The sequence below is a fragment of the Hyaena hyaena genome, unplaced genomic scaffold, assembly GCF_003009895.1.
Source record: "Hyaena hyaena isolate Hyena2069 unplaced genomic scaffold, ASM300989v1 scaffold_100, whole genome shotgun sequence".
NCBI classification, from domain to species: domain Eukaryota; kingdom Metazoa; phylum Chordata; class Mammalia; order Carnivora; family Hyaenidae; genus Hyaena; species Hyaena hyaena.
This window is the reverse complement of record NW_024080732.1, coordinates 2,826,149-2,850,377: the sequence shown is the minus strand read 5'-3', so window position 1 is coordinate 2,850,377 and position 24,229 is coordinate 2,826,149. Positions and strand designations below refer to the sequence as shown.

The 24,229-nt window shown below is 40.0% G+C and overlaps 1 protein-coding gene across 3 annotated transcripts in view; it reads right to left on the bottom strand.

Annotated features, from left to right (window-relative positions):
* The window catches only part of PSD3 (pleckstrin and Sec7 domain containing 3), a 380,191-nt gene that overhangs the window by 99,068 nt on the left and 256,894 nt on the right, over nucleotides 1–24,229 (bottom strand). For all 3 annotated transcript variants that reach the window (XM_039235608.1, XM_039235607.1, XM_039235606.1), the window contains exon 9: nucleotides 1,092–1,162. In XM_039235608.1, coding sequence (XP_039091539.1) covers nucleotides 1,092–1,162 — 71 coding nt within the window. The remainder of the gene's footprint in view (nucleotides 1–1,091; nucleotides 1,163–24,229) is intronic.

Genomic DNA, 24,229 nt, shown 5'->3' with positions numbered 1-24,229 from the left:
AGAGAACTCTAGATGCTGGCGAGGATGTGGAGAAACGGGCACCCTCCTACACTGTTGGTGGGAATGTAAACTGGTACAGCCCCTCTGGAAAACAGTGTGGAGGTTCCTCAGGAAACTAACAATAGAACTCCCCTATGACCCAGCAATAGCACTGCTAGGAATTTACCCAAGGGATACAGAAATGCTGAGGCATAGGAGCACATGTACCCCAATGTTCATAGCAGCACTCTCCACAATAGCTAAAACATGGAAAGAGCCTAAGTGTCCATCAACAGATGAATGGATCAAGAAGATGTGGTTTATCTATACCATGGAATACTACATGGCAATGAGAAACAATGAAATCTGGCCATGTGTAGCAACATGGATGGACCTTGAGGGTGTTATGCTGAGCGAAATAAGTCAGGCAGAGAAGGACAAATATCATATGTTTGCACGTATAGGAGGATTAGGAGGAACTTGACGGAGGAACAAGGGGGAGAAGAAGGGCGGAAATGGTGGGGGAAAGGGAGAGAGGCAAACCATGAGAGACTCTTGAATGCTGACAAAAACTGAGGACTGATGGATGTGGGGGGGGGATGGGCATGGAGGAGGGCACTTGTGGGGATGAGCACTGAGTGTTATGTGGAAACTAATTTGACAATAAACTATTTGTAAAAAAAAAAAAATAGCAATAGTGAAGGATATATATGAGGATATAAATAATCTGTAGTATAAATAACCATTGGAACAAGGGCTACCATAGGTGTGTACCTGAATAGACCACATGTAATCTGACTTATCAACCCATATTCACGTTTTGTAAATGAACACAAATGGAACACAAAATATTTTTATACATATTCAATATATTATAAAAATATATAGAACATATATATTATAAAACACTTTATGCATAAAATACTTTATATAATTACTAACATGTATAATTTCTAAAATAAATTTTTAACCAGAAATAAAAAAAAACCTAAAAAAGAATTTAGGTATCAATTAAATGATCTTTTGGGTGTCTGATGTAGCCTTTGTAGAAAGTGACTATTTTGGGGATACCTTGTTAAATCATTTCATAAAATTTTAAAATTTATGTTTACCTTTTGCAAGTAAAGGACTGTTCCTTTTAGTACAGCATAAAAAGTTTTCCATCCTCGCTTCCCTCTCGGGGCTAGAAAGGGAAAAAAAAGGAAAATGTTATTTGACGGAAAATAGTATTTTAGGAAAAAGTGAAATGATCAACATGGTGTGTTCCAATGATCCTGGTCTGTTAGCTTCCAAAACTATAATATAATAATAAAAACTAAAATATTCTTGGAACTTAACTGTGTAATAGTCAATCTTCCAAAAATGTCTCCCATGTATTGTCTCATTTAATCCTGACAATAATACTGTGAGATAGGTACTATGACTCTTGTCTTTTTATAAAATTGAAGCCCATAGAGGTAATCTTAATGGTCATGCAACTAGGAAGAGGAGAAGCAGGAATTTGAACTTGGGTAGCACAGGTGTATAGCCTGCACTCTAGTAGACACGACTTAAAGACTGGGAAAGCAAAGAGGCATTTTGCAAGTGCATATTAATCCCAGAGAAAGCTTAAAACGCTCATGCACCAGATCATTTATAGCTCTGTCAAAGTTTCCAGAAATCACTGAAGTCTCAGAATATAAAAGAACTCCTCTCAGCATTTCTCCCACACACCTACCAACTGGATTATAATTTTAATTATTATTATTCCTATGGCAACCTGCCTTAACTCAGTTGCAGATCTTGCCACACTGTAACTTAATATTTTTGTTTTAAGTGTTTCTTTCAAGAGACTATGAATGACCTGAGAGCAGGTATCCTTCATTTTTATAATTCATAGTATCTGGCACAGTTTATGGCAGACATTAGGTACCCTCATAAAAAATCTCCAAATTAATGTTCTTTAAGAAGTCCTTAATTTCCTTTTGTTTATATTTTCCTGGAGTACAAAGTAGAATTTCTCTATTTTTTAAATGTTTATTTATTTTTGAGAGACAGAGTGTGAGATGCAGAGAGAGAGAGAGGAAAACAGAATCTGAAACACGCTCCAGGTTCTGAGCTGTCAGCACACAGAGTCCGATGTGGGGCTCAAATTAATGAACTGTGAGATCACTACCTGAGCACAAGTCGGACCCTTAACCAACTGAGCCACCCAGGTGCCCCTACAATTTCTCTATTGAATCAAAATACACTTTTACAGACTCTCCTAAAACAAAAACACATATCAGCAAAAACAGTTTACTATTCATTCTTAATTTTAATAAAATTAAAATACATGGCTGGAAAATTTTATTACCTGAATGCCATTTTTCTAAACATGTCTAACCAAATAGGTAGAGAGGATCACTTATGCTTATTCTTTGATCAACTATCTGGCTGCCTTTAGGCTGTCTTTAACTTGGATACTTGAGTAAGTTAGGAAATGCATCATTTAAAGCAAATCCTTTAAATCTCCTTTGACTGAAGACTCAAGAATCCTTAGGGTTGGCAACTGTGTTAATAGCCACCTACAGAACACAGGTGTCCCTGCCAACACCATGCTGATATATACACCTGGCAAAAAAGGACTCAAAACATCCGCTCTGCAGGTTTCCAGGGGAAATTAAAAAAAACAAAAACAAAAACAAAACAATCAAAAACAAACCAATCCATCTGTTTCTACTATGCAAGGTTTAAAAGTATGTACTCAAAAATAAATGATCAAAAATAGTACACCACTCTCTCCTTTATAAATAGAATCACAGATCATTTATATAACATATAAATGTTATATTTTATATGTAAATATGTTATATAACATAATGAAATACAATATATAAATATTATCTATGCATATATATATTCATATATATACACAATATATGAGTATTGACTGTATTGTTGATTAGATGTCAAATTCTTTTTTTTAAAAATATTTGTATTTATTTCTAGGAGAGAGAGAGAGACAGTGTGAGCAGGGGAGGGTCAGAGAGAGAGGGAGATGCAGAATAGGAAGACAGGCTCCAGGCTCTGAGCTGGCAGTCAGCACAGAGCCCGATGCGGGGCTCGAACCCACGAACCGCGAGATCATGACCTAAGCGGAAGTCAGACGCTTAACTGACTAAGCCACCCAGGCGCCCCAGATGTCAAATTCTGATAGAGTTGATGTGACAACAGTGCACAGAGAAACACAGAAGTGACCACAGGCTGTAGGAACTACTGCAGAGCAGGACCAAAGGCAGCATGGTGTGCTGAACCCACCACCTGTCTTAAACCTATCTTGCTCTAACTGGGTAACTCCTGATCAATCCACTAACTTTTCAAAAGTTCAGATGCTTCACTTAAAATCATGGCTAATTTACCTAAGTTAAGGAAATGCACTAGCTAATGCTGGAAAGGAACTTACAGAAAATATATTTTTTTTCTCTTACTTTTTGTTGTTGTTTAACATCTTTAATCCCCATCACCTATTTCACCCATTCCCCCCACCCAAATCGTCTCTAATAACCATCAGTTAGTCTTCTACACTTGAGAGTGTGTTTCTGGGGTGCCTGGGTGGCTCAGTCAGTTAAGCATCCGACTTCGGCTCAGGTCATGATCTCACGGTTCGTGGGTTCTAGCCCCGGGTCGGGCTCTAGCTCAGAGCCTGGAGCTTATTTTGGATTCTGTGTCTCCCTCTCTCTCTGACCCTCCCCTGCTCACGCTGTCTCTCTCTCTCTCTCTTTTAGAAATAAATTTAAAAAAAAATTAAAAAAAAGAGTCTGTTTCTTGCTTTGTCTGTCTCTTAGTTTCTCTGTTTCATTTCTTAAATTTCACATGAATGAAATCATATGGTAATTGTCTTTCTCTACTTCACTTAGCATTATGCTCTCTAGATCTATCCATGTTGTTGCAGATGGCAAGGTTTCATTTTTTATGGCTGAGTAATATTCCCTTATACATACATACCATTTCTTTGTCCATTCATCTACTGAAGGACACTTGGGCTGTTTCCATAATTTTGGTACTGTAAATAATGCCACAATAAACACAGGGGTGCATATATCCTTTTGAATTAGTGTTGTTATATTTTTTTTGGTAAATACCCAGTACTGTGATTATTAGATTATAGGGTAATACTATTTTTGATTTTTTGAGGAAAATTTTCACATTGGATGTACCTGCCTGCATTCTTACCAAATGTGTGGAAGAGTTCCTTTTTCTCTGTATCGTCACCAACACCTGCTTTTTCTAGTGTTGTCATTTTGGCCATCTGACAGGCAAGAGGTAATGTTACACTGTAGTTTTGTATCCCATGATTTATGATTGGAGCTCAGGGACTTTCAAAGGTATTCTTGCTCATGACTATAAATCTCAGAACTGAAGCATGACCCTCTGTCTGCCCTCTCACATGTGACCAGCCCAATATTTCTGCAGAGTACTAACGCTCATAGCAATAATAATTACAGCAGTGGTAATAGCACATATTGCTTTAAACACTGTTTCAAAACTTGATGTAAATTAACTAAAGCCTACAGCTTTATAAAGAAGCAATTATTACAATTTCTATTTTATAGATGTGGGATCCAAGATCTCACCTAAGCTGCAGCTCTTGGTTCCCATGGCACTGGCCACATTTACTCTGGTTTGTATGCAGGGAAAGACCAGTTAAACCAGACTCAGTATACGACGTCTTGGTTAACTTTGAGATATAGGAGTTATCTTCAAATTATTTATGATCTGGCTCAGCATGGACACTGACCAATCAGGAAAGACACTGTCCAACCATGACTGAAGGGACACCCATGGTAAATAGTCTGTACAACTGAATCAGTACATATATTCCCTATCAGCCCTGCCTGGGGGAATGTTTCCTGCCCACCGCATGTTAAAATCAGAAACAAGCAAAGTCAAACAAAACTCTGTGATTATTATTCTATATCTCACACACACACACACACACACACACACACACACACACTCTATACATTTCTGTAAAAGAGAAATTGGCAGTTGTTCCAAAGATAGGTGATACTGTAACTACTATAAAACCTTCAATATTAGAAAGCAGTTCTTATTAATGTTCTTATCTCACCTTCATTATACATTTGAAGAAGTCTTTTGGAAACGTAAAGTAACTTTATCTTGGCTTAACTATTGTCATTGATTTTTGTGAAACAGTTAAATTAACTGGTACTGAAAGCACAGGTTGTCATCATTCTTTAATAAGGAGGAAAGAATCAGAAAATATTCCCAAGCAATAAAATATTAAGTAAAGATTAATACTGAATATATGCCATAAAATAAAGCTATGCATTTTTTGTAGTCCACCAAAAGGTACAGGGTTCAATGAAAAGTTTATATTTGTACATTATACTCTCCAACTTTAATTGCTTCTGAGCCAAACTAGGAAGAAATTGTGGCTAAGATCTTACTGTCCCAATTTTTCTATTTTATTCAAAAAGCACAGAATTTTTTCCTACATCAAAATAGACTCCTCCTGCATTTGGCCACTGTGGGGAATAAGCTTAGGAACTCCCTGAGCTTGCACTGAAGGGCTAACAAGGCATAAAGAATTAGAAAGCCACAGGATGTATACACGCAAGTTTGGGTAAACAAGATTAGGTAAATAAGATTAGGTAAACGAGGCAAAGTTCCCCGGTATAGGTACAGCAGGGCAAGGGTCCCAGTATAAGACAAAAGTATAGGAATAGGGAATTTCACGATAAAAACATCCAAGATGAGGTAAAGATTAGGTATTCAGGGTGGAAATGGCTCCCAACTTAGTACAATAGCAGAAAGCTGCTTTCATAGGAAGGAAGGATCAAATTAGGTAAACAGGTAAATAGGGCTACAGGCCACTGGGGGAAGAAGCTGCCCAGAGTGGAGTTAATTAGGAAAAGAAAGGTACCTTGTTGACCCTGAGGTAGCATGCTCTTTCCTGTCCCCTAGGCCAGTTTAGGTAAACAAAGTTGGCAACACATGTATGCTGTAAGCAACCTTCCACCCAGCACCAGAGTCTTGTTTTGTATTGACCCAAACCCCTAACACCGCATATCTTCAAAACGCCCTCTCCTTCAAGCCCATGAGTTAATGTTCACAATATCATTGTCTCCTTGAGCATGCCCATCAATCACCACCTTTATAAGCCTTCTGATCCCCATAAAAATGGAGCAAGGACCCTTACTCGGGCCTCTTGTCTCCTCCCGGACATTAGCCTCTTCTGCGGTTTTAATCCTGCATCCCGCTTTCTTGCTGGACAAGACAGAACTCCAGACCCAGAGTCTACAACAGGCCACTTCTTACTTTGGGCTTCCTAATCATCAACTTTTTGCTTTTATTCAAGTTTAATATCAGAAAGACTTATTATGCATAGAAAGACATAGTATATACATTGCCTATGTTTTTCTTTTCATACTCTAACCTTTCTCTCCTGTCTGTTGGCTTGAAAGCATTCTTCTACTGCCCCAGTAAAATGACAAAAATGCCATTTCTCCCCAAGGACTAAAGAAGGTCAGTAAGCCATATCAACACTAACCAGAAAGAATTCTTGAGTAAGGCCTGAAGGCTAACACTTTTGGCCCTACCAGGTTTGAACACAGGGAAATGTGAGAATGTGATGGTTCTATGCAAATTACCTTCAATTTCCTTTAATGAAGAAAGACATTTAAAATATAATGTAATACCATTGGGGGCATTCCAAAATAAATCCTTGCTGAACTTAGAAACAAAGATGTGCTCAGTAAAGCTCTTCTATACTAGTACAATTGGGATACATTTATATTAGATTTGTAAAAAGCACGAGACATTTTTAGAGGTGCTACATTTCTCTAGTGACAGCATCTGAAATTTGGGCAAAATTCTTAAAGTATTTTCCTTACAGGATAAAGAGGTATGCTACCTTGGTAGCAGGCAAACTCATAAATTCTACATCACTGAGGGTTGAAGGTACAGCATACAACAGTGGGGTGGGTGCTTTCTGAACCTAGTTTGCAAAAGATTTAGACAGATTCATACATGATAGCCCTATAAAACATTAAAGAAGTGAAGGGTGATATTTGTATATTTACCCCTAATTTTCTTTCATAACCATTCTCAAACACCACCATAGTTACTATTAAACCTTTATAGAGTGCAAAGGTCAAGGGCAGGTCACCCAAAATGTGCCACTCTGGCATATTAATTATTTTCACTAAAAGTTACTTATGAAAGGACCAATGCAAAAAGAACACTCTAAACCCTCCTTCCTTTGTCTCCAGAAAACAAGATATTAATCTCTCATGTGAAAGGTACCCTTCTTGTAGCAGGAAGTAAAGATATCCTTATCACCAGAGATAGAAAATTTATTTATTTTTTTAAAAAATTTATTTATTTTTTATATTTCTGAGAGAGCGAGAGAGAGACAGCATGAGCAAGGGAGGGTCAGAGAGAGAGGGAGACACAGAATTTGAAACAGGCTCCAGGCTCTGAGCTAGCTGTCAGCACAGAGCTCGACGTGGGGCTCGAACTCACTAACCGTGAGATCATGACCTGAGCTGAAGTCAACGCTTAACCGACTGAGCCACCCAGGCACCCCTGGAGATAGAAAATTTAGAGCAGAGAAGGCTGTGTTAACAACCCTTGTTACTTTTTACTAATTTACTACCCCAGCCCAATTCTATTTAGAATTCCATGCTAATTGAAACTCCCAAAGTTAAGTTTTCTTTGTTGTGCCAACTCATCAGAGATTTATTGTCTGTTTGTCTAAAAAGCATAATTTCTTCTCTAATTGCCTGACTGGCCCATTCGTTCTTTAGTAGGGTGTTCTTTAACCTCCATGTTTTTGGAGGTTTTCCAGACTTTTTCCTGTGATTGATTTCAAGTTTCATAGCATTGTGATCTGAAAGTGTGCATGGTATGATCTCAATTCTTTTAGATTCATTGAGAGCTGCTTTATGACCCAGTATATGATCTATCTTGGAGAATGTGCCACGCGCACTTGAGAAGAAAGTGAATTCCATAGCCTCAGGATGTAGAGTTCTAAATATATCTGTCAAATCCATCTGGTCCAATGTGTCATTCAAGTCCATTGTTTCTTTAGTGATTTTCTCTCTAGGTGATCTACCCATTGCGGTAAGTGGAGTATTAAAGTCCTCTGCTATTAGCACATTCTTATCCATAAGATCGTTTCTGTTTATGATTGTTTTATGTATTTGGGTGCTCCCGTATTCAGTGTGTAGACATTTATAATTGTTAGCTCTTCCTGATGGATAGACCCTGTAATTATTATATAATGTCCCTCTTCATCCCTTGTTATGGCCTTTAATTTAAAAGTCTGATAGAAGTATAGCTACTCCAGCTTTCTTTTGACTTCTAGTAGCATGATAGATATTTCTCCATCCCCTTACTTTCAATCTGAAGGTGTCCTCCAGTCTAAAATGAGTCTCTTGTAGACAGCAAATAGATGGATTTTGTTTTTTTTATCCATTCTGCTACCCTATGTCTTTTGATTGGAGCATTTAGTCCATTTACATTCAGTGTTATTATTGAAAAATATGGGTTTAGAGTCACTGTGTTCTTTGTAGGATTCATGCTTGTAGTGGTGTCTCTGGTACCTTGTGTTCCATGCAATATTTTCCTCATAGAGTCCCCCTTAGGATTTCTTGTAGGGCTGGTTTAGTGGTGATGAATTCTTTCAATTTTTGTTTGTTTGGGAAGACTTTCATCTCTCCTTCTATTCTGAATGCCAGGCTTGCTGGATAGAGGATTCTTGGCTGCATATTTTTTCTGTTCCTCGCATTGAAGATTTCCTGCCATTCCTTTCTGGCCTGCCAAGTTTCAGTAGATAGGTCTGTAACCACTCTGGTAGGTTTCCCTTTGTATGCTAGGGCCCTTTTATCCCTAGCTGCTTTCAGAATTCTTCGTCCTTATATTTTGCCAGTTTCACTATGATATGTCGTGCAGAAGATCGATTCAAATTACGTCTGAGGGGAGTTCTCTGTGCCTCTTGGGTTTCAATGTCTTTTTCCTTCCCCAGATGGGGGATATTCTGATATTCTCACCTATCATTTGTTCAAGGACTCCTTCAGCGTTTTTCCCCCCTCTCTTCCTCTTCTGGAATTCCTATGATACGGATATTGTTCTGTTTGTTTTTATCACTCAATTCTCGAACTCTCCTTTCATCTTCCTGAATCAGTTTGTCTCTCTTTTTCTCGGCTTCCTCTTTTTCTATAATTGTGTCTTCTGATTCACCTATTCTCCTCTCTGCCTCTTCAATCCGTGCATTGGATGCCTCCATTTTATTATGCACCTCATTTATAGCATTTTTAAATTCATCACAACTATTTTTAAACTCCACAGTCTTTGTAGCAATAGCTTCTCTGATGTCTTCCATACCTTTTTCAAGCCCAGTGCTTGTCTAAAAAGTATAAAAGCTGCCTACCTTGGTCATTTCTTCAATTATGGGACTTCTGTTTGCACGTAATAAAACTTTGGTCTTTTTCTCCTGTTAATGTGTCTCATGTCATTTTACTTCTAAGTCAAGAAGGACCCTAATTTCTTCCTTCCCTACAGTAGACGGAGTTGGCAAGATAAAATTCTACTTGATATTTGCTCCAAAGATTCTGCAGCTTTCAGATCTTGGGACACAACTGACATATAGTCTGTAAAAGGTAAGGTTTCTTACTATGGCAGCTTCCAGGAATCTATCTGCAGAGTCCAGTGGAATAAGAGTGGTAAGAATCTTTTTTTCCTTTCTCTAAATTTAGATTAGAAGGAAAAAATACTGTGGAATTAGTTCCTTGGGCTTAGTGACTCTTGGTAAAAATTTGGTAGAATGCTCTTGGATTTACTGATCCATTTCTTCCCAGAGATGGTCATTGTTTTCTTTGTCTGTGTCTTTTGTGTTGTTTGTCACATATAAGTATTACAACAGGTCAGAACACAGGCATAGGCTCTATAAGCCTGCTGTTGGAGCATGTCTTACAGACTGAATTCATGGTTCTCATCAAACTAGCATTTACTTTGTGGCAGAGCCCAGCCCTAAGGAATGTGGTGAAAATCTTAAGACAAGGGAAGGCAACCTGGCTATGTGAGTGTGTGACATTTCTCATGACTGTTACACAGACCACCCATTTAGACTGTTATGTTACCATATATGGGAGACAAAGGAGCAAAAATTGTTCAAAGGGCAACCCCCTTACCCCCTGCACTGTTCTCAGGGATCAGCCTTTTGGGGTCTTAGACCACTGAGCCTGGGCTGGCATGAATAAAGCTGCATCCTGGAAAGAAAAGCCTCGATGTCCCAACTCTGTGTGTTTTTCCCTGCTACATTTCTTGGGTGCTCGCATCTGGGATTTGGAGATTGTGTGTTTCCACCTCCTTTGTCACAGGGGTTAGAACCTTGGAGCACCAGAAGTGACTTTGTCTGGCACCTGTGGACCACTTGATCTGTAGGAGACTAGCTCCTCCCAGCATGCTGGGCAAGGACCCCAGATGCACAATTGAACCTGGTGAGGCCCAGGAACCAATGTAGGGAGCGCTGTCCATCAGACTGCTAAGAACCAGGGTTTGTTTTGGTAGACCTATTCCTGAGAGGCAGAGGGGGAGCCTGCTCACCTCCCAGAGTTGCCCAAGTAGTTCCATAAGGAATGAAACTGCAACTCCAAGGTTCTGGGCAATGGGTGCTGGGTAGCTGGTTGGAGTCACTGTGTGACTGTGTGTGAATGAGATGGACAATGGAAAGTTTCAGACCTGACCAATGGGCCGAAGCAAGTGTGGAGTCCTGATCCGCAGTTCTGTGGTGAACTCCTATGACTTTGGGCAACGTCAGACTTCCTCGGGAGTCTGATCTGGGTCAGAGCTTGATATGCAACCTGCCAATGCTAAGAGGAGCCTGAAATATCTCTGAGAGTAGAGTGGATGGAAACGGACAAAGCAAGCAATTCCTCTCCAAATTAGACCTTTCCTTCCCCATTTTTCCTCTCTTGTGCATGAAAGTTGTCCATTAGAGGAGGAAATGGGTGGAAAGCAGAGTAAACTGACTCCTCTAGAGTGTGTGTTGAGGGACTTCAAAAAGGGATATTCAGAAGATTATGGTGTGTGTTGGGAGCCGTTTCTGAACTCATAGGTTGAGAAAGAACTCCCTATGAAGTTAAGGTAAGTTGCACAGACTCTTACTGTCAGATGGCGACCGATATCCACCCCCATCCAATTGTTTCTGCTTGGAGCACTGATCCCCAAGGCATCTTGTGATCAGGGTATTTGGAGTGATATATTCTGGCATTGAATATGCAGACTGCACCTTGTGAAGGAACCTATTAGGGAACTTCTTCTTTTGTGATTATGGGAGTAAACATTTGTGTTTCCTGAAAGACCTGTTTTTTTCTTAATACTTCCCCTCAAACAAACAGGCTATTGACCCCTGCTCACAAAGAACTAACTTCACCCTTTTTATGCTAAAAACATTGTCTGGTATGCTAAAGATACCTTCCTTCTCCATAGGATAAGCGTCTAAATCACCTACCTCAATCACTATTGATAAAGGTTATGCATGAGTCTTCTACAAATCTATGTTCTGGGAAATTCTTACATATCAAAGAAATTTGTCATCAGAAATCATTGTCTAAGGCAAATGCCACTTCTGTGCCGTCCCTCAAACACTTAATTATAAAATAAAGTTGAGCCCCAGTCAGAGCAGAGATGCCTGCCTGGTGATGAGAAAGATTCTCGGGGCTCTCTCACCCCTCCCTTGCTGACACCGTCCATCCTTCAGGGACCCCTGGACCTGCTGGCACAGGTGTGAAATGAACTCCCGGAAAGCTCCAGACATTCTGTGAAATTGACTGGCCATCATTCAGGGTGGGTTGGCCCTCCAAGGGCTCACTTAATAAGGAACTAGCTGACCGAGTATTCAGGGTTGTTGTGGGGGATCCAGGCCACACTGATCAATTTCCTTACATTGACTGTTGGCAAGACCTGGTCCTACCTTGGCCATCTTGACTAAAAGTCTGTATTGAAGAGAACTTGTAAACTTATGATGGCTCATGACATGGCTTTCTCCAAATACCAGCCCAAAACTGAGAAACCCATACTGCTGGGAGAGTCTGAAGGGACCCCACCACCATATGCCCCACTGAATCCCTCAATGCCACCTGTGCCTCCAGCTGCTGAAACCCCACTGGATTCTGCCTCTAGACCCGAGGCCTCACAACTTCTAGCACTACCAGCCTCTCTAGATGTGACTGGCTTGCTCTGACCATTGGTCCTAAACTCTGCAGGAAGGTGACTAGAAGATCAGGCCAGCAGAGAGAGACTCTCACTGTGGCAACACCAGGGAACCCTACAGATGGCACTGAGGGAAACTAGGGGACCTGTCTGTTATCATCAGGAAGGCCAGATACAAGAAGGCCAGCGTGTTTTTGTATACCAACCCTTTACTACTACAGATCTCCTAAACCAGAAGCACCATATGCCCTCCTACACAGAGAAGCCCCAGGCTATGATTGAACTAATGCAGTCCATAATTCAAACCCACAAACCTACCTGGACAGACTGCTGCCAACTCCTCCTGACCCTCTTTGACATGGAGGACTGTCACTGAATTACTCAGGCAGCCCTAAATGGTTAGAGGTGAATGCCCCGGCCAGGACACTAGACACCCAGCGTTATGCTCAGGCTCACTTCCCTGGGGAGGACCCCAAATGGGACCCAACTGACCCAAGCATAGATGGAGGCCTTGCAAGGACTGAATAGTATCAAGAAGTCATTTTAAATGACATGAAGAAAGGGGAGAAAAAGGTCATAAATATGAGTAAAATGTTAGAAGTGCCTGACCTGAGGAGAGCCTGAGTCACTTCTATGAAAGACTATGTGAAGCATTTCATCACTATCCAACTTTTGATCCAGAGGCTCCCATTAACCAGCTGATGGTCAGTGCAGCTTTCATAGGTCAGGCCCAAGGGGACATCTGGCACAAGCTATAAAAGCTAGAGGATTTTGCGGCATGAATGCCAGATAGTTGTTGGAAGTAGCAACTAAAGTTATTTGTCAACAGTGATCAGGTGACATAGAGGGAAGAATGCTGGAAGATGCAGAAAAGGGCAGACTTGTTAGCTGCTGCCTTGGTGGAGCAGTTGGAATGCTCCTGGAAAGGGGCTCCATAGGGATGAGGATGAGGCCAGAAAGGAGAACAGCAGGGAGGATCACCCTGCCCAGGATCAAAGATAGGATGGAACCAGTGTGCTCACTGTCATCAGGAGGGCCATTGCAAAATGAGTGCCCCTGCAGCTGAGTAATTATCAGCAGGATCCCAAGCAGAAAGAAGGAGGCCATGTGGTCCAGGGTTGGTATCAAGCAGCATTGCAGCATTACGGGGCCCCTGAGGATGATTTTGTGGGGCTAACCACCATGGAGGACTACGAGAAGGGCTAGGACAGACTGGGCTCTGTTTTGATGGGACCCCCAAGATCCTATGTCCAAATGAATGTGGGAAGCCAACCCATCGAATTCATGGTAGCTACTCGGTGGTGTTCCAACCCATGGGCCCGCTGTTACAGAGACAAGCCACCTTTTTGGGGGCCACAGGCAATCAGACACGCCATCCCTTCCTGCTGCCTTGAAGATGCAATTTAGGCAGGCATGAAGTCATCCCTGAATTCCTATACCTCCCAGACTGCCCCATGGCTTTAATGGGCCAGACCTGTTGGGATAGCTGCAGGCTCAAATAACCTTCAACTCCCACAGACAAGCTGCTCTGACTCTATGAAAGCCAGAGGCAAAGATTATGACTCCTACGATTCTCCAAGGGGAAGAACGGTGCCTCTACAGTTTCATAGAGGAGCCACAACAGGGACCTGAGCTGCCCTGCAGAGTACCAGGGGTGTGGGCTGAAGACAACCCACCAGGACTGGCCCGGAACATACCTCCAGTAATTATAAAAATAAAGCTAGGGGCAGGGCTCATGTGCCAAAAACAACATTTCATCCCTCATAAGGCACAGATGGGTATACAGAAGCATCTGGAGAAACTTCTAAAATACAGAATCCTCTGGAGTGCCTGGGTGGCTCAGTCTGACTTTGGCTCAGGTTGTGATCTTGGGTTTCATGAGTTTGAGCTCTGCATCAGGCTCTGTGCTGACAGCTCAGAGCCTGGAGCCTGCTTCTGATTCTGTGTCTCCCTCTCTGCCCCTCCCCAGCTTGCAATCTGTCTCTCTCTCTCTCTGTCTCTCTCACAAATAAATAAACATTAAAATATAGAATCCTCCGACCCTATTGGTCATCTTGGAACATGCCTCTCCTACTTGTCCAGAAGCTGGGCACTGATGACTATTGGCCAGTCCAAGACCAGCATGCAATAAACCAAGCCACCATCACCCTGCATTCAGTTACCCTGAACCCATACACTTTCCTGGGTCTTATCTTCACTGAAGCTGCCTTCTTCATATGCCTAGACCTCAAGAATGCCTTCTCCACCTGCCTGGCCTCCCAGAGTCAACTGATCTTCACCTTTTAGTGGGAGAATACTGAAAATGGTGACAAGGGCCAGCTGACTTGGAACAGATTGCCTCAGGAGTTTAGAAACTCCCCAACTATTTTCAGCACTGCGTTAGCCTCAGACCTAAGAGTCTTCCCAGCAGATGGACATGGTTGTGTCTTCCTTCAGTATGTAGATGACTTACTGCTGGCTGGAAGGTTTTAGGAGGATTGCATGGAACTCGGCAGCTCTTTACCCTCCTATGGGAAGCTGGCTATAAGGTCTCAAGGAAAAATGCCCAAATCTGTCAAAAGAAAGTCAAATACCTTGGGATTCACCTCTCCCAGAGGCAGCGCCTACTTAGCCTACTTGGCCTGTTCAATCCCAGTCCTGTTGACCCAACGTCAGGTTGGGGAGTTCTTGGGACTGCAGGTTTTTGTATAATCTGGATACCTAACTTCTCAGTCTTGGCCAAATCTCTTTATGAAGCCACAAAGCGGGGAGAGTGGGAACTTCTGTTATGGGAACAAGTACAGCAAAGCGCCTCTGAAGAGATCAAACAGGCCCTCACCAACTTGCCTGGTCTGGGGCTCCTGGACATGTCCAAGCCCTTCTTCTTGTGTATTCTTGAATATACTGGCATCGCAGTGGGAGCTCTAACCCAGATGTTGGGGTCATGGCATCACCCAGTGGCATATCTCTCCAAGCAGCTTGACTCTGTTGCCCAAGGTTGGCCACCCTGCCTGTGGCCACTGCAGTCACTGCCCTCTTAGTGTCAGAGGTTGACAAGTTAACTGTGGGACAAGAATCGACAGTCCAAGTGCCACATTCAGTATTGACATTAATGGAGTCCAAGGGACAATTCTGGCTAACCAACAATCAGATGATGAACCCACATATTCACCTAGATGTACTGAGGACCCTAATCCCTGCAACCCTACTGCCTGCTGGGCCAGGTCAACCAGATCATGACTGCACTGAAATCATAGATTAGGTGTTTTCCAGCCATCCAGAGTTGAGGGACCAAGTCCCTCAAGGACCCCAACACTGAGCATTTCACCAACAGTAGCAGTTTTGTGAAAGAGGGAAAATGTCTTGCAGGTACTCCGTGGTGTACCTGTCCTAAAGGGAGGCTAGTTATTACAAGCAATAAAACTCGGGACAAAATCTGAATGTTAAAAATAAAGTTGTAAAAGATTTACAGAAAAGGAACCTTTGGAAATAACTGTTTTTAAGTTTTTATTTATTGTGAGAGAGGGAGAGAGAGACCGTGTGCATGGGTGAGGGGCAGAGAGAGGGAGAGAGAGAATCCCAAGCAGGTTCCACGCTGTCAGTGTGGAGTCCACTGAGGAGCTGGAACCCATGAACTGTGAGATCATTATCTGAATTCAAATCAAGAGTCAGTAGCTCAACTGACTGAGCCACCCAGGCACCCTTAGAAATAAATTTTTATAAATGTGGTCAGTACCTGCTAAGATTAAAATAAATTTATTTAGGAATGAGTTTTAATATCAAAAGTACACTGGTGCAGAAATAGAGTTTGCTTTTTCTCTCTGTAAAAAGGAAAAGGTTTTCTTAGATTATTAGTTTGCTTTTTATAAAAAATTATAAGCAAAATTTTCTTTACTTAATGTAATCTACCTAGAAAAACAAAGACTCTATATAATCAGGTCTTTGATTATTCAGGAAAACAGAATCTTTTTAGTATTAAAAGAGCTATGTTTTGCTCACAACCATGTAACCTTCTGTATCTGCCTTTAAAATCCTTTATTGTAACTTTAGTTAAATAGGAAATTATAGTTTCATAATGATCTGTGATCCTAATACAATATTCAACCTTTGGATGTTTTTTTGACAAATTTCCCAAAATCACATTCTAAAATGAAGCTTTTTGACCACAATCTAACTGTTCAATAAGGGCCCTGGAAGATTTTAAAGGATGTGCTCTCCTCATAGAAGAGAGATATGAAACTAAATAGACTTATTTGTTATGTTAAATTACATGGGAAGCATTGTCAAACAGGTGTTACTAAACCCCTCTGGATTATATCTGTGTAGATATATGTTATTAAAATAAAGGTTCTAAAAATTACATAAAACTACTAGAAATCTGATTTGCCCTGTTACATTACTGTCTTGGAGAATTATGTGTTGCACGTCACAGAAATAACCAAATTTCCTTGTTAATTGCATTGTAATGAACTCTAATCTGATCTTTAACCATGGCCATTTTTAAGTCTTTTATAATTTACAACAGTTATGCCTTAACTCAGATGTGTTTACAAAAGCTTTCTGCAAATGTATTTCATTTTCAGTGAGACTGAAGGAAAGAACACATTTCTGATAACCTTATAATCATAAAACTGACACTAGGTAAAAATTTCTGGAACTAGTAGAAGAACTGGATTCAAGCAAAAGTAGAATTAATAACATGGGACTGAATGAATGGAGGAGGATGGTTATAATTCTTATAACATGGTTTTGAAACACCGCTGATTTTCTTAATGTTTTATTTTTCCAGATTTTAGGAGAGCTTTTCTCTTATAGTAACTATGACTTGGAGCAATTTGATAAAATATACCTGTGTGAATATACTGAAACATTTATCTTTTTCTCCCTACCAGATCGTTCCAGAATTCTAAAACTCTTAGTATTCTTGTATTTTCATGACAACATATTTATTTGCCTAAGTTCAAGAAGAACCTGTTCCCTTGGTAACAGGACACAATTGGAAACATTCGTTATATCATCAAGGCCTTGATTGGAATGTCATATTTGAGGGAGATAATGTTTAAACTCAAGATATGACCAGACAGTTTAAAGGAATTAAGGTTTACTAGGTGGAGCCAATAAATCCCCTTGGAAAAACAGTCTGATACTTTGCTTACAGGGTCCCAAACAGCCTTACCAGTTGAGTAAAGAAGGTTACTTCCTGTTAGGTGTAAGAATTTCAAGATATTCTGAGGATCTTGAGAAGAGAGTTATTAACCCAGATATATAAGTATAACAAGGCTAAATCTGATGGCACGTATTTTGCTTGGTTTCTGGCCTAAAGAAGTTGTTAAAAGTTTAATCTTTAGATTCCTTATAAAAACTTCCAGCATGGGGCGCCTGGGTAGCTCAGTTGGTTGGGTGTCTGACTTCAGCTCAGTTCATGATCTCACGGTTTGTGGGTTTGAGCGCCACATCAGGCTCTGTGCTAACAGCTCAGAGCCTGTTTCAGATTCTGTGTCTCCCTCTTTCTCTGCCCCTCCCCTGCTCATGCTCTGTCTCTCTCTGTCTCAAAAATAAATAAACATTAAACAAAATTAAAAAACCCAAAAACCAAACCAAAATAAAACTTCCAGTGGAGCATACTTAAAAGCACCTATATGCCTATATGATCAATTGCTCTTATTGCACTTAATAACCAGAACAAGTTCATTTTTTTAACTCGACTTATTTTGCAAACTAACTAGTATTAATTTGGCTATCTTTGGAAAAATGAGGGTGATATAGAAGAAACAATATTATATTTCAATAACACACCTTTGTGGATATTGGATTCCAATATAGTTCATTATAAACTGGACTAGTTTGGAGGCTACAACTCTCCAAAATAACATTTAAAATGTTTTCCAACATCCTTTTGGCTTGGAATCATTTGATTACTAAAACTGTCCTTCTTCCTATAACTGATTATGAACAACTTCATATCAATCAGTACAATATCTTGTATATAGGCAATCTTCATGCCTGCTGCTCTGTGGGCCACTCAAATAGATCAGTAAAGACACTTGAATTACAAAATAAGAAAATCTGTCAGATTGCCACTATCTGCCCTCACTCTATTCTAAAGATGCTTTAAGCCTGACATCTAGAAATCTTCTTGATTAGCTCTCAAAACTTAAAAACTAGTTTATAATTTGATCTATCATATATCATTGTTTTTCTTTTGTTTCCATGCCTCTTATTACCTGATTTTTTAAGCCATAGGCCTAAGTTTGAGAACATACTTACATCACCGCTTTCTGAAATGAGTTTAATTGAAACTGACTTATTTTCAGAACTAGGAGACTGGTTCAACAAGACAGAACAATCTACCAGTTCAACTTTTAATGTGTGAAACTTCCAGGGTACTTCAGGCATCAAGGGAAGGCTGCCCAAAATGTGCCAGTTTGATATATTATCTTCAATAAAAGCTACTTGAGAAACAATCAATGCAAAACAAAAACAAAACAAAAAGCTCTGAATCCCTCCCCACCATATACACTTTGTCTACAGAAAGCAAGAAATAAATCTCTCATGTAAAAGATACCATCTCTGTACAATGAGGTAAAGAGACATCTTTATCACGAGATAGAACATTTAGAGACGAGAAAACTGTATAAACCACCCTTGCTGCATTTTAGATCACTACTTGAAGCAATGGAATGGAAGCTCTACATAACAGAAGTTACCTTTGGGAGATGCGTCACACTAAATATTAAGCTACTGACAGTATCTCCAGATTTATAACAGAGTGGTAGAAATAAAATAGTACTATTACTAACTTATATTTCTACATCATTTATATTCAAAAAATTTAAGGCAATTTGCATATTTTTAAAAATTTTAATTCTTTTTATATTTATTTTTGAGAGAGAGAGAGAGACAGAGCATGAGCAGGGGAGGGTCAGAGAGAGGGAGACACAGAATCTGAAGCAGGTTCCAGGCTCTGAGCTGTCAGCACAGAGCCCAGTGTGGGGCTGGAACTCACAAACTGAGATCATGACCTGAGTTGAAGTCAGAAGCCTAACTAGCCGAGCCACCCAGGTGCCCCTGCACACTTTTTAAGTCAATTAATCCTTACAATCTTTCTCTTTGAGACTGGGAGTTGTTATATGCAGTCAACTATATTTTATATATAAAAAAAGTGGCAGCCTTAAAGAAACCAGAAGTACAACCTACATCTGTTGTTTTACCCAGAAAAATATTTTCTTCTTTTATATGATAGGAATAGGTTCCTGAGAACAGAACATGAAACAAAAGAGAATTGGGAAAATATCCTACATAAGAATGTCCCCTAGTGGGCCAAAGATCATTCTGGATATGGTTCTGTGCCTTTAAGAAATCAAGACTCAAGCAAGGTGTATGGGTGGGTGAGTTGGTTAAGTATTGGACTCTGGGCTTTTGATTTCAGCTCAGGTCATGGTCTCACAGTTTATGGGATTGAGCCCTGCCTCGAGCTCTGCACTGACAGCATGGAGCCTGTTTGGGGTTTTATCTCTTTTGCTCTGCTCCTTCTTCCAACTCTCTATCAAAATAAACAAATAAACATTAAAAAAAAAATCAAGACCCTTACCTAAATTGGTCTTTCTGGAATGGCAGAAAGTACTCTGAACTGGTTGCCGAGAAACTTTGATTTTATTTATACCTTTATATCCACTATTTTTTCGGTTTTGGACAAGTCATCTAACATCTTTGGTCATAAATCTATAAAATGAATATGCTACACCATAATATAATTACTTTCTAATGTTTTTAGAATTTTGTTACATAAGGATTAACAGGACACAGACCCTACCCCTATATAGAGTTTGTATATAGAGGCGATCACATTAATAATAAAACTTAATACAACAAGCTGTATAAACAAATGCACTAACCTAAGAAAATAAAAATGGTATTTCAAGTTGTTAAAGAGAGAAAAGAAGTCATTAATTCTACTAATGAGTAGGGTTTAGAAGTCAGAGAAGATTTTAAATAAGGATTTAGTTTTCAGCAGCACTTTGAAGGAAAAAAAAAGTTTTCTTTTGATCTCTACTTTCCCTACAGTATATCTGGACTAAGACACTGAATTAAAATATGAACCTCAATTATGGAAGTCACATAACACTGCTAATAACCACCATCCTTTAACAGGATAACCTCTGGACAAAAGTCAACAGTATTTTTTACAGAAGTCATCTGGTTTGAAATTTTGGTTTTATCAAAGTGATCTTGGGCAAGTCACTTAGCCTCTTCATGCCTCACCTTCTTTTGTCTGTAAAATAGGAATTGAACAATATTTACTTCTAAAATTAATAAACTTTTAGAAGTGTTTTCTTCTTTAAGGACACTGTCTACTAAAAGAAAATGTGTGCAATTTCCATGATAAAACACAAAGACTTGCTTTTTAAACTTCATTCATGTATTCAGAACTTTTTCTTTGTTAAAGTCAATACTTTGAGAAGAAACATAAACCCCTCACAATATTGATAAATTTTTAACAGATAGAGGGTACAGCTTTCACTCTTAATTTAACTTGGGAAAACGCAACACATTTATTAACATACTTGTTTCTATATGTCTCAGGCTCTGCCTTAATATTGGAGCTATCAAATATGATGGCAAATAATAAAAATAAATAATGGGAGAAAGGACAAAAGCTGATGGATAACTTTTTATTTTAATATTTGCCAAGTTTCTTCTATTTTTTTAAATTCATTTATTTATTTGAGAGAGAGAGAGGGAGAGAGCATGTGGGAAAGGGACAGAGAGAGAGGGAGAGCCCCCAAGCAGGCTCCATGATGTCAGCTCAGAGCCCAATGAGGGCTCAATCTCATGAACTGTAAGATCATGATCTGAGCTGAAATCAAGAGTTGGATGCTTAATCAACTGAGATACCCAGGCATCCCATGATGCAGAACGTTTTTACCCAAGTAATAAGATACAAAAATGTACAAACCTATCATATAAACAAATATCCTTCTCCATTTAGGTAGAGATAGTTTCACTGGTAGCCATTGTTGAAGCACAGGAATAATTGAAATGATTATGCTGAGTTGCAGAAGAGGGCAGAACATAAGAACATATCACCATAAACTACGGGTTGTAGGAAAAGCATGCAGGCAGCAAGAAACACAAAGATGACTGTGAATATATTTTCAGGAAAAAACACGAAATGGTAGCCATATAACTATTTTCTGTTTCTTTTCCACTTTTAAAAACCTTTCATTTTTTATAGCTGAACAGAGCTCCCTTCTATTTGCTAGGTGGGATGCTTCCTGATTAATGAATCACTTAATAAACCCAATTAGATCTTCAAATTTACTGAACTGAATAATTGTTATTTAAACAAATTTGATGACAGTGTTTGGGACTGAAGGAGAATGAAAAAAATGTGTGGTACTCACATACCATTTGAGTTCATTGTCTTTCTTGTTGTTTCCAAGGGCTGTGGGTAGGTTCCCTCTTGGTTCTGAGCTCCTTTCTCTTTGCTTTGAGCCCCAATCTAATTGGCTTTCCTTTACAGGGCATATCAGTTTGAGCTGGCAGATGGTTCTGCTCAGAGCTAAGCCTTGTAGCCTTTAAGACTGAAATTCATAGGTTTATTAGTGGAAGACCCCAGCCCTCTATTCTGTCTCCAGATTCCATGCAAGGAACTACTGCTGGCAGTTTAGTCCTCAGTTTCCCATTTGTTTGGAATCCTTCCTGGGTTGTTCCAACATTGGGAACTGTTGGTAGAAGCTGTAGTTCTGCATTTTGTTTGGAATAAGTCTGCAGTCATCATTCCATGGGTTTGCTGTAAACCAGCCTTTCCTGAGTCCAAGGTTTCATTTGGAATTTGTGGTGTGCACAGGACTTTCTCTTGGCCAAGACAGTATAATACCTCTTGGTTACTGCTGATATATTAAGTGCACATATTTGTTTGTCTTGTTTGTGCAGATAAAAGCTATTGCTAACAGGGATCTCAAAGGCCAAAAGGCCACAAAAATTGGTGGGTACAGGTCGAGCATTTAAGAGTTGTTAAGAGTGCTCATCTCTTAACCCAAAGAGTCCTATGTTAGGAAAAGTTGGTCATGGAAAGGGGTGGATTGACATTATATCAATGTCAACCTCAAGAAAATTTCTGTGCAACAAGGTACACTGTGAGACACCGTACAAATCTAACCCTGTGGCATAGCCTTCTTTGATATTAATTTGGCTCCAAGAGACCCAAAGTCTTAGTTAAAAGACAAATTATAAATAGGGGAGCCTTGGTGGCTCAGCCAGTTAAGCATCTGGTTCTTGGCTTTGGCGCAGGTCATGCTCTCACGGTTCATGGGTTTGAGCCCTGTAACCAGCTCTGCACTGACAATGTAGGGCCTGCTTGGGATTCTCTCTCTCTTCAATCTCTGCACCTCCCCTGCTCAAACACTCTCTCTCAAAATAAGTAAACCTAAAAAAATAATAAATAAATAACAATAAAACGGGATCCTTAAAATCCAGATTTAGTTAAGTGTACCACCTTCCAGCACATCTGCATATTATTTTATATCTGAGAACTATGGTCCCAGAAGCTATAAATATGTACAAAAATGGCAATATCTTACTAAGTTTCTTTTGTGTCCTGAAGAACCTGGCTTGATAACTGTCAAGCTAGGGTCCCCAAAATAAGGATAGATAGAAATGTGAGTTGCACTCCATTTGCAACTAGGATCTTACTGAACTGTGAGCCCACAGGGAAATTACAATACAGAATTACAATTGCCATTATAGGAGCATTCTGATTAGATAAGGTCATTTAAGAAGTGAACTTAAAAGCAAAATCTTCAGAATTCCCAAAATAAGTTCATTGAAAGTTTCACTGTAAAAACCTGATAACAAATTAAAGACAAGAGGTACCTGATATGAAAGACTACAAAGACTTTAAGATTGATATAACCCCCTTGAGTACTCATTCTAGTGACCCTCTGAATAGATTTCCAGCTCTGAAGACTACAAGACTGTAAACAGAAGCTCACAAAAGCCACCCCCATATCTACCTTCAAAGGAGGGCCCCCATATGTGCCTCTCCCAGAGTCAATTCTGAGGGTTTTCCTGGTATGTTGTTACATTATTCCCTTAAGCAGCCAAGGGAAAACTAAAATGAAAGAAATTGTCCTTTTAAGTCTTCAAAACCAGAAATGCAGCTCTAGAGGCAATTAAAAATTCATCTATTCCTTCCACAGATCTCCAAAGCTCCCCCATTTAACTCAAAGACTTTTAAATACTGGTCTTAGGAAAACAAAACTCTTCTTGGAGGAACTTGCATTCTTTTCTTGCACCTTTGAGATGAAAATATTAGAAGCACAAACCTCAGGGAAGTAATTCTTTTTAGAAATAGAATGAAAGAGCTCGGCAGGGGGCCTGGAATTGCCCAAGGGGGTTGCCTGGGAAGCTGTGTCTAAGGCAATTTCAGCGGGGCGCGCGGACGAGGATTTTGAGATTGGAACTGGCCTGGGTTGAAGAGTGCAACCAACTTCGGCTGCGCCCCCGGTACGGGGAGTTTACACGCCCAAAAAAGCGAGGTGCAGCGCTTGCTTCAAGAAGGGACTGGAGCACCGTCACTCTCCTCCCCACAACCGCCAAGGCAGAGCTCCCGCCTGACGCACTGGATCACGCCACGCCCATCCCTGCCTGAGAGGGCTACCTCAAGAAACAAGCTAGAGTACACAAGGTGGAGAGTCCCAAATATCACTACGAATAGGAAAATAATATAACCAAGGTCCCAACAAGAGAGACCAGGGGATACCATTCAAAAAACACTCTCTGAAAGGATAGGCCCTGGAAAGTCAAAGAGTCTTCTTGGATATAGCAGTGCTCATAGAAACAGAGAGCATAACAGGTCTTTAAAACCAACAAGAGCTGGAAAGCTAACTAAAATGACGAAATGAAAGACCTCTCCTCCAAAGAAACTCCAAGAAGAAATGACAGCTAATGAACTGCTCAAAACAGATATCAGCAGCATCACTGAACAAGATTTTAGAATAATAATGGTAAAATTAATAGCTGGGCTTGAAAAAAACATAGGGGACATCAAAGAAACTATGGCTACAGA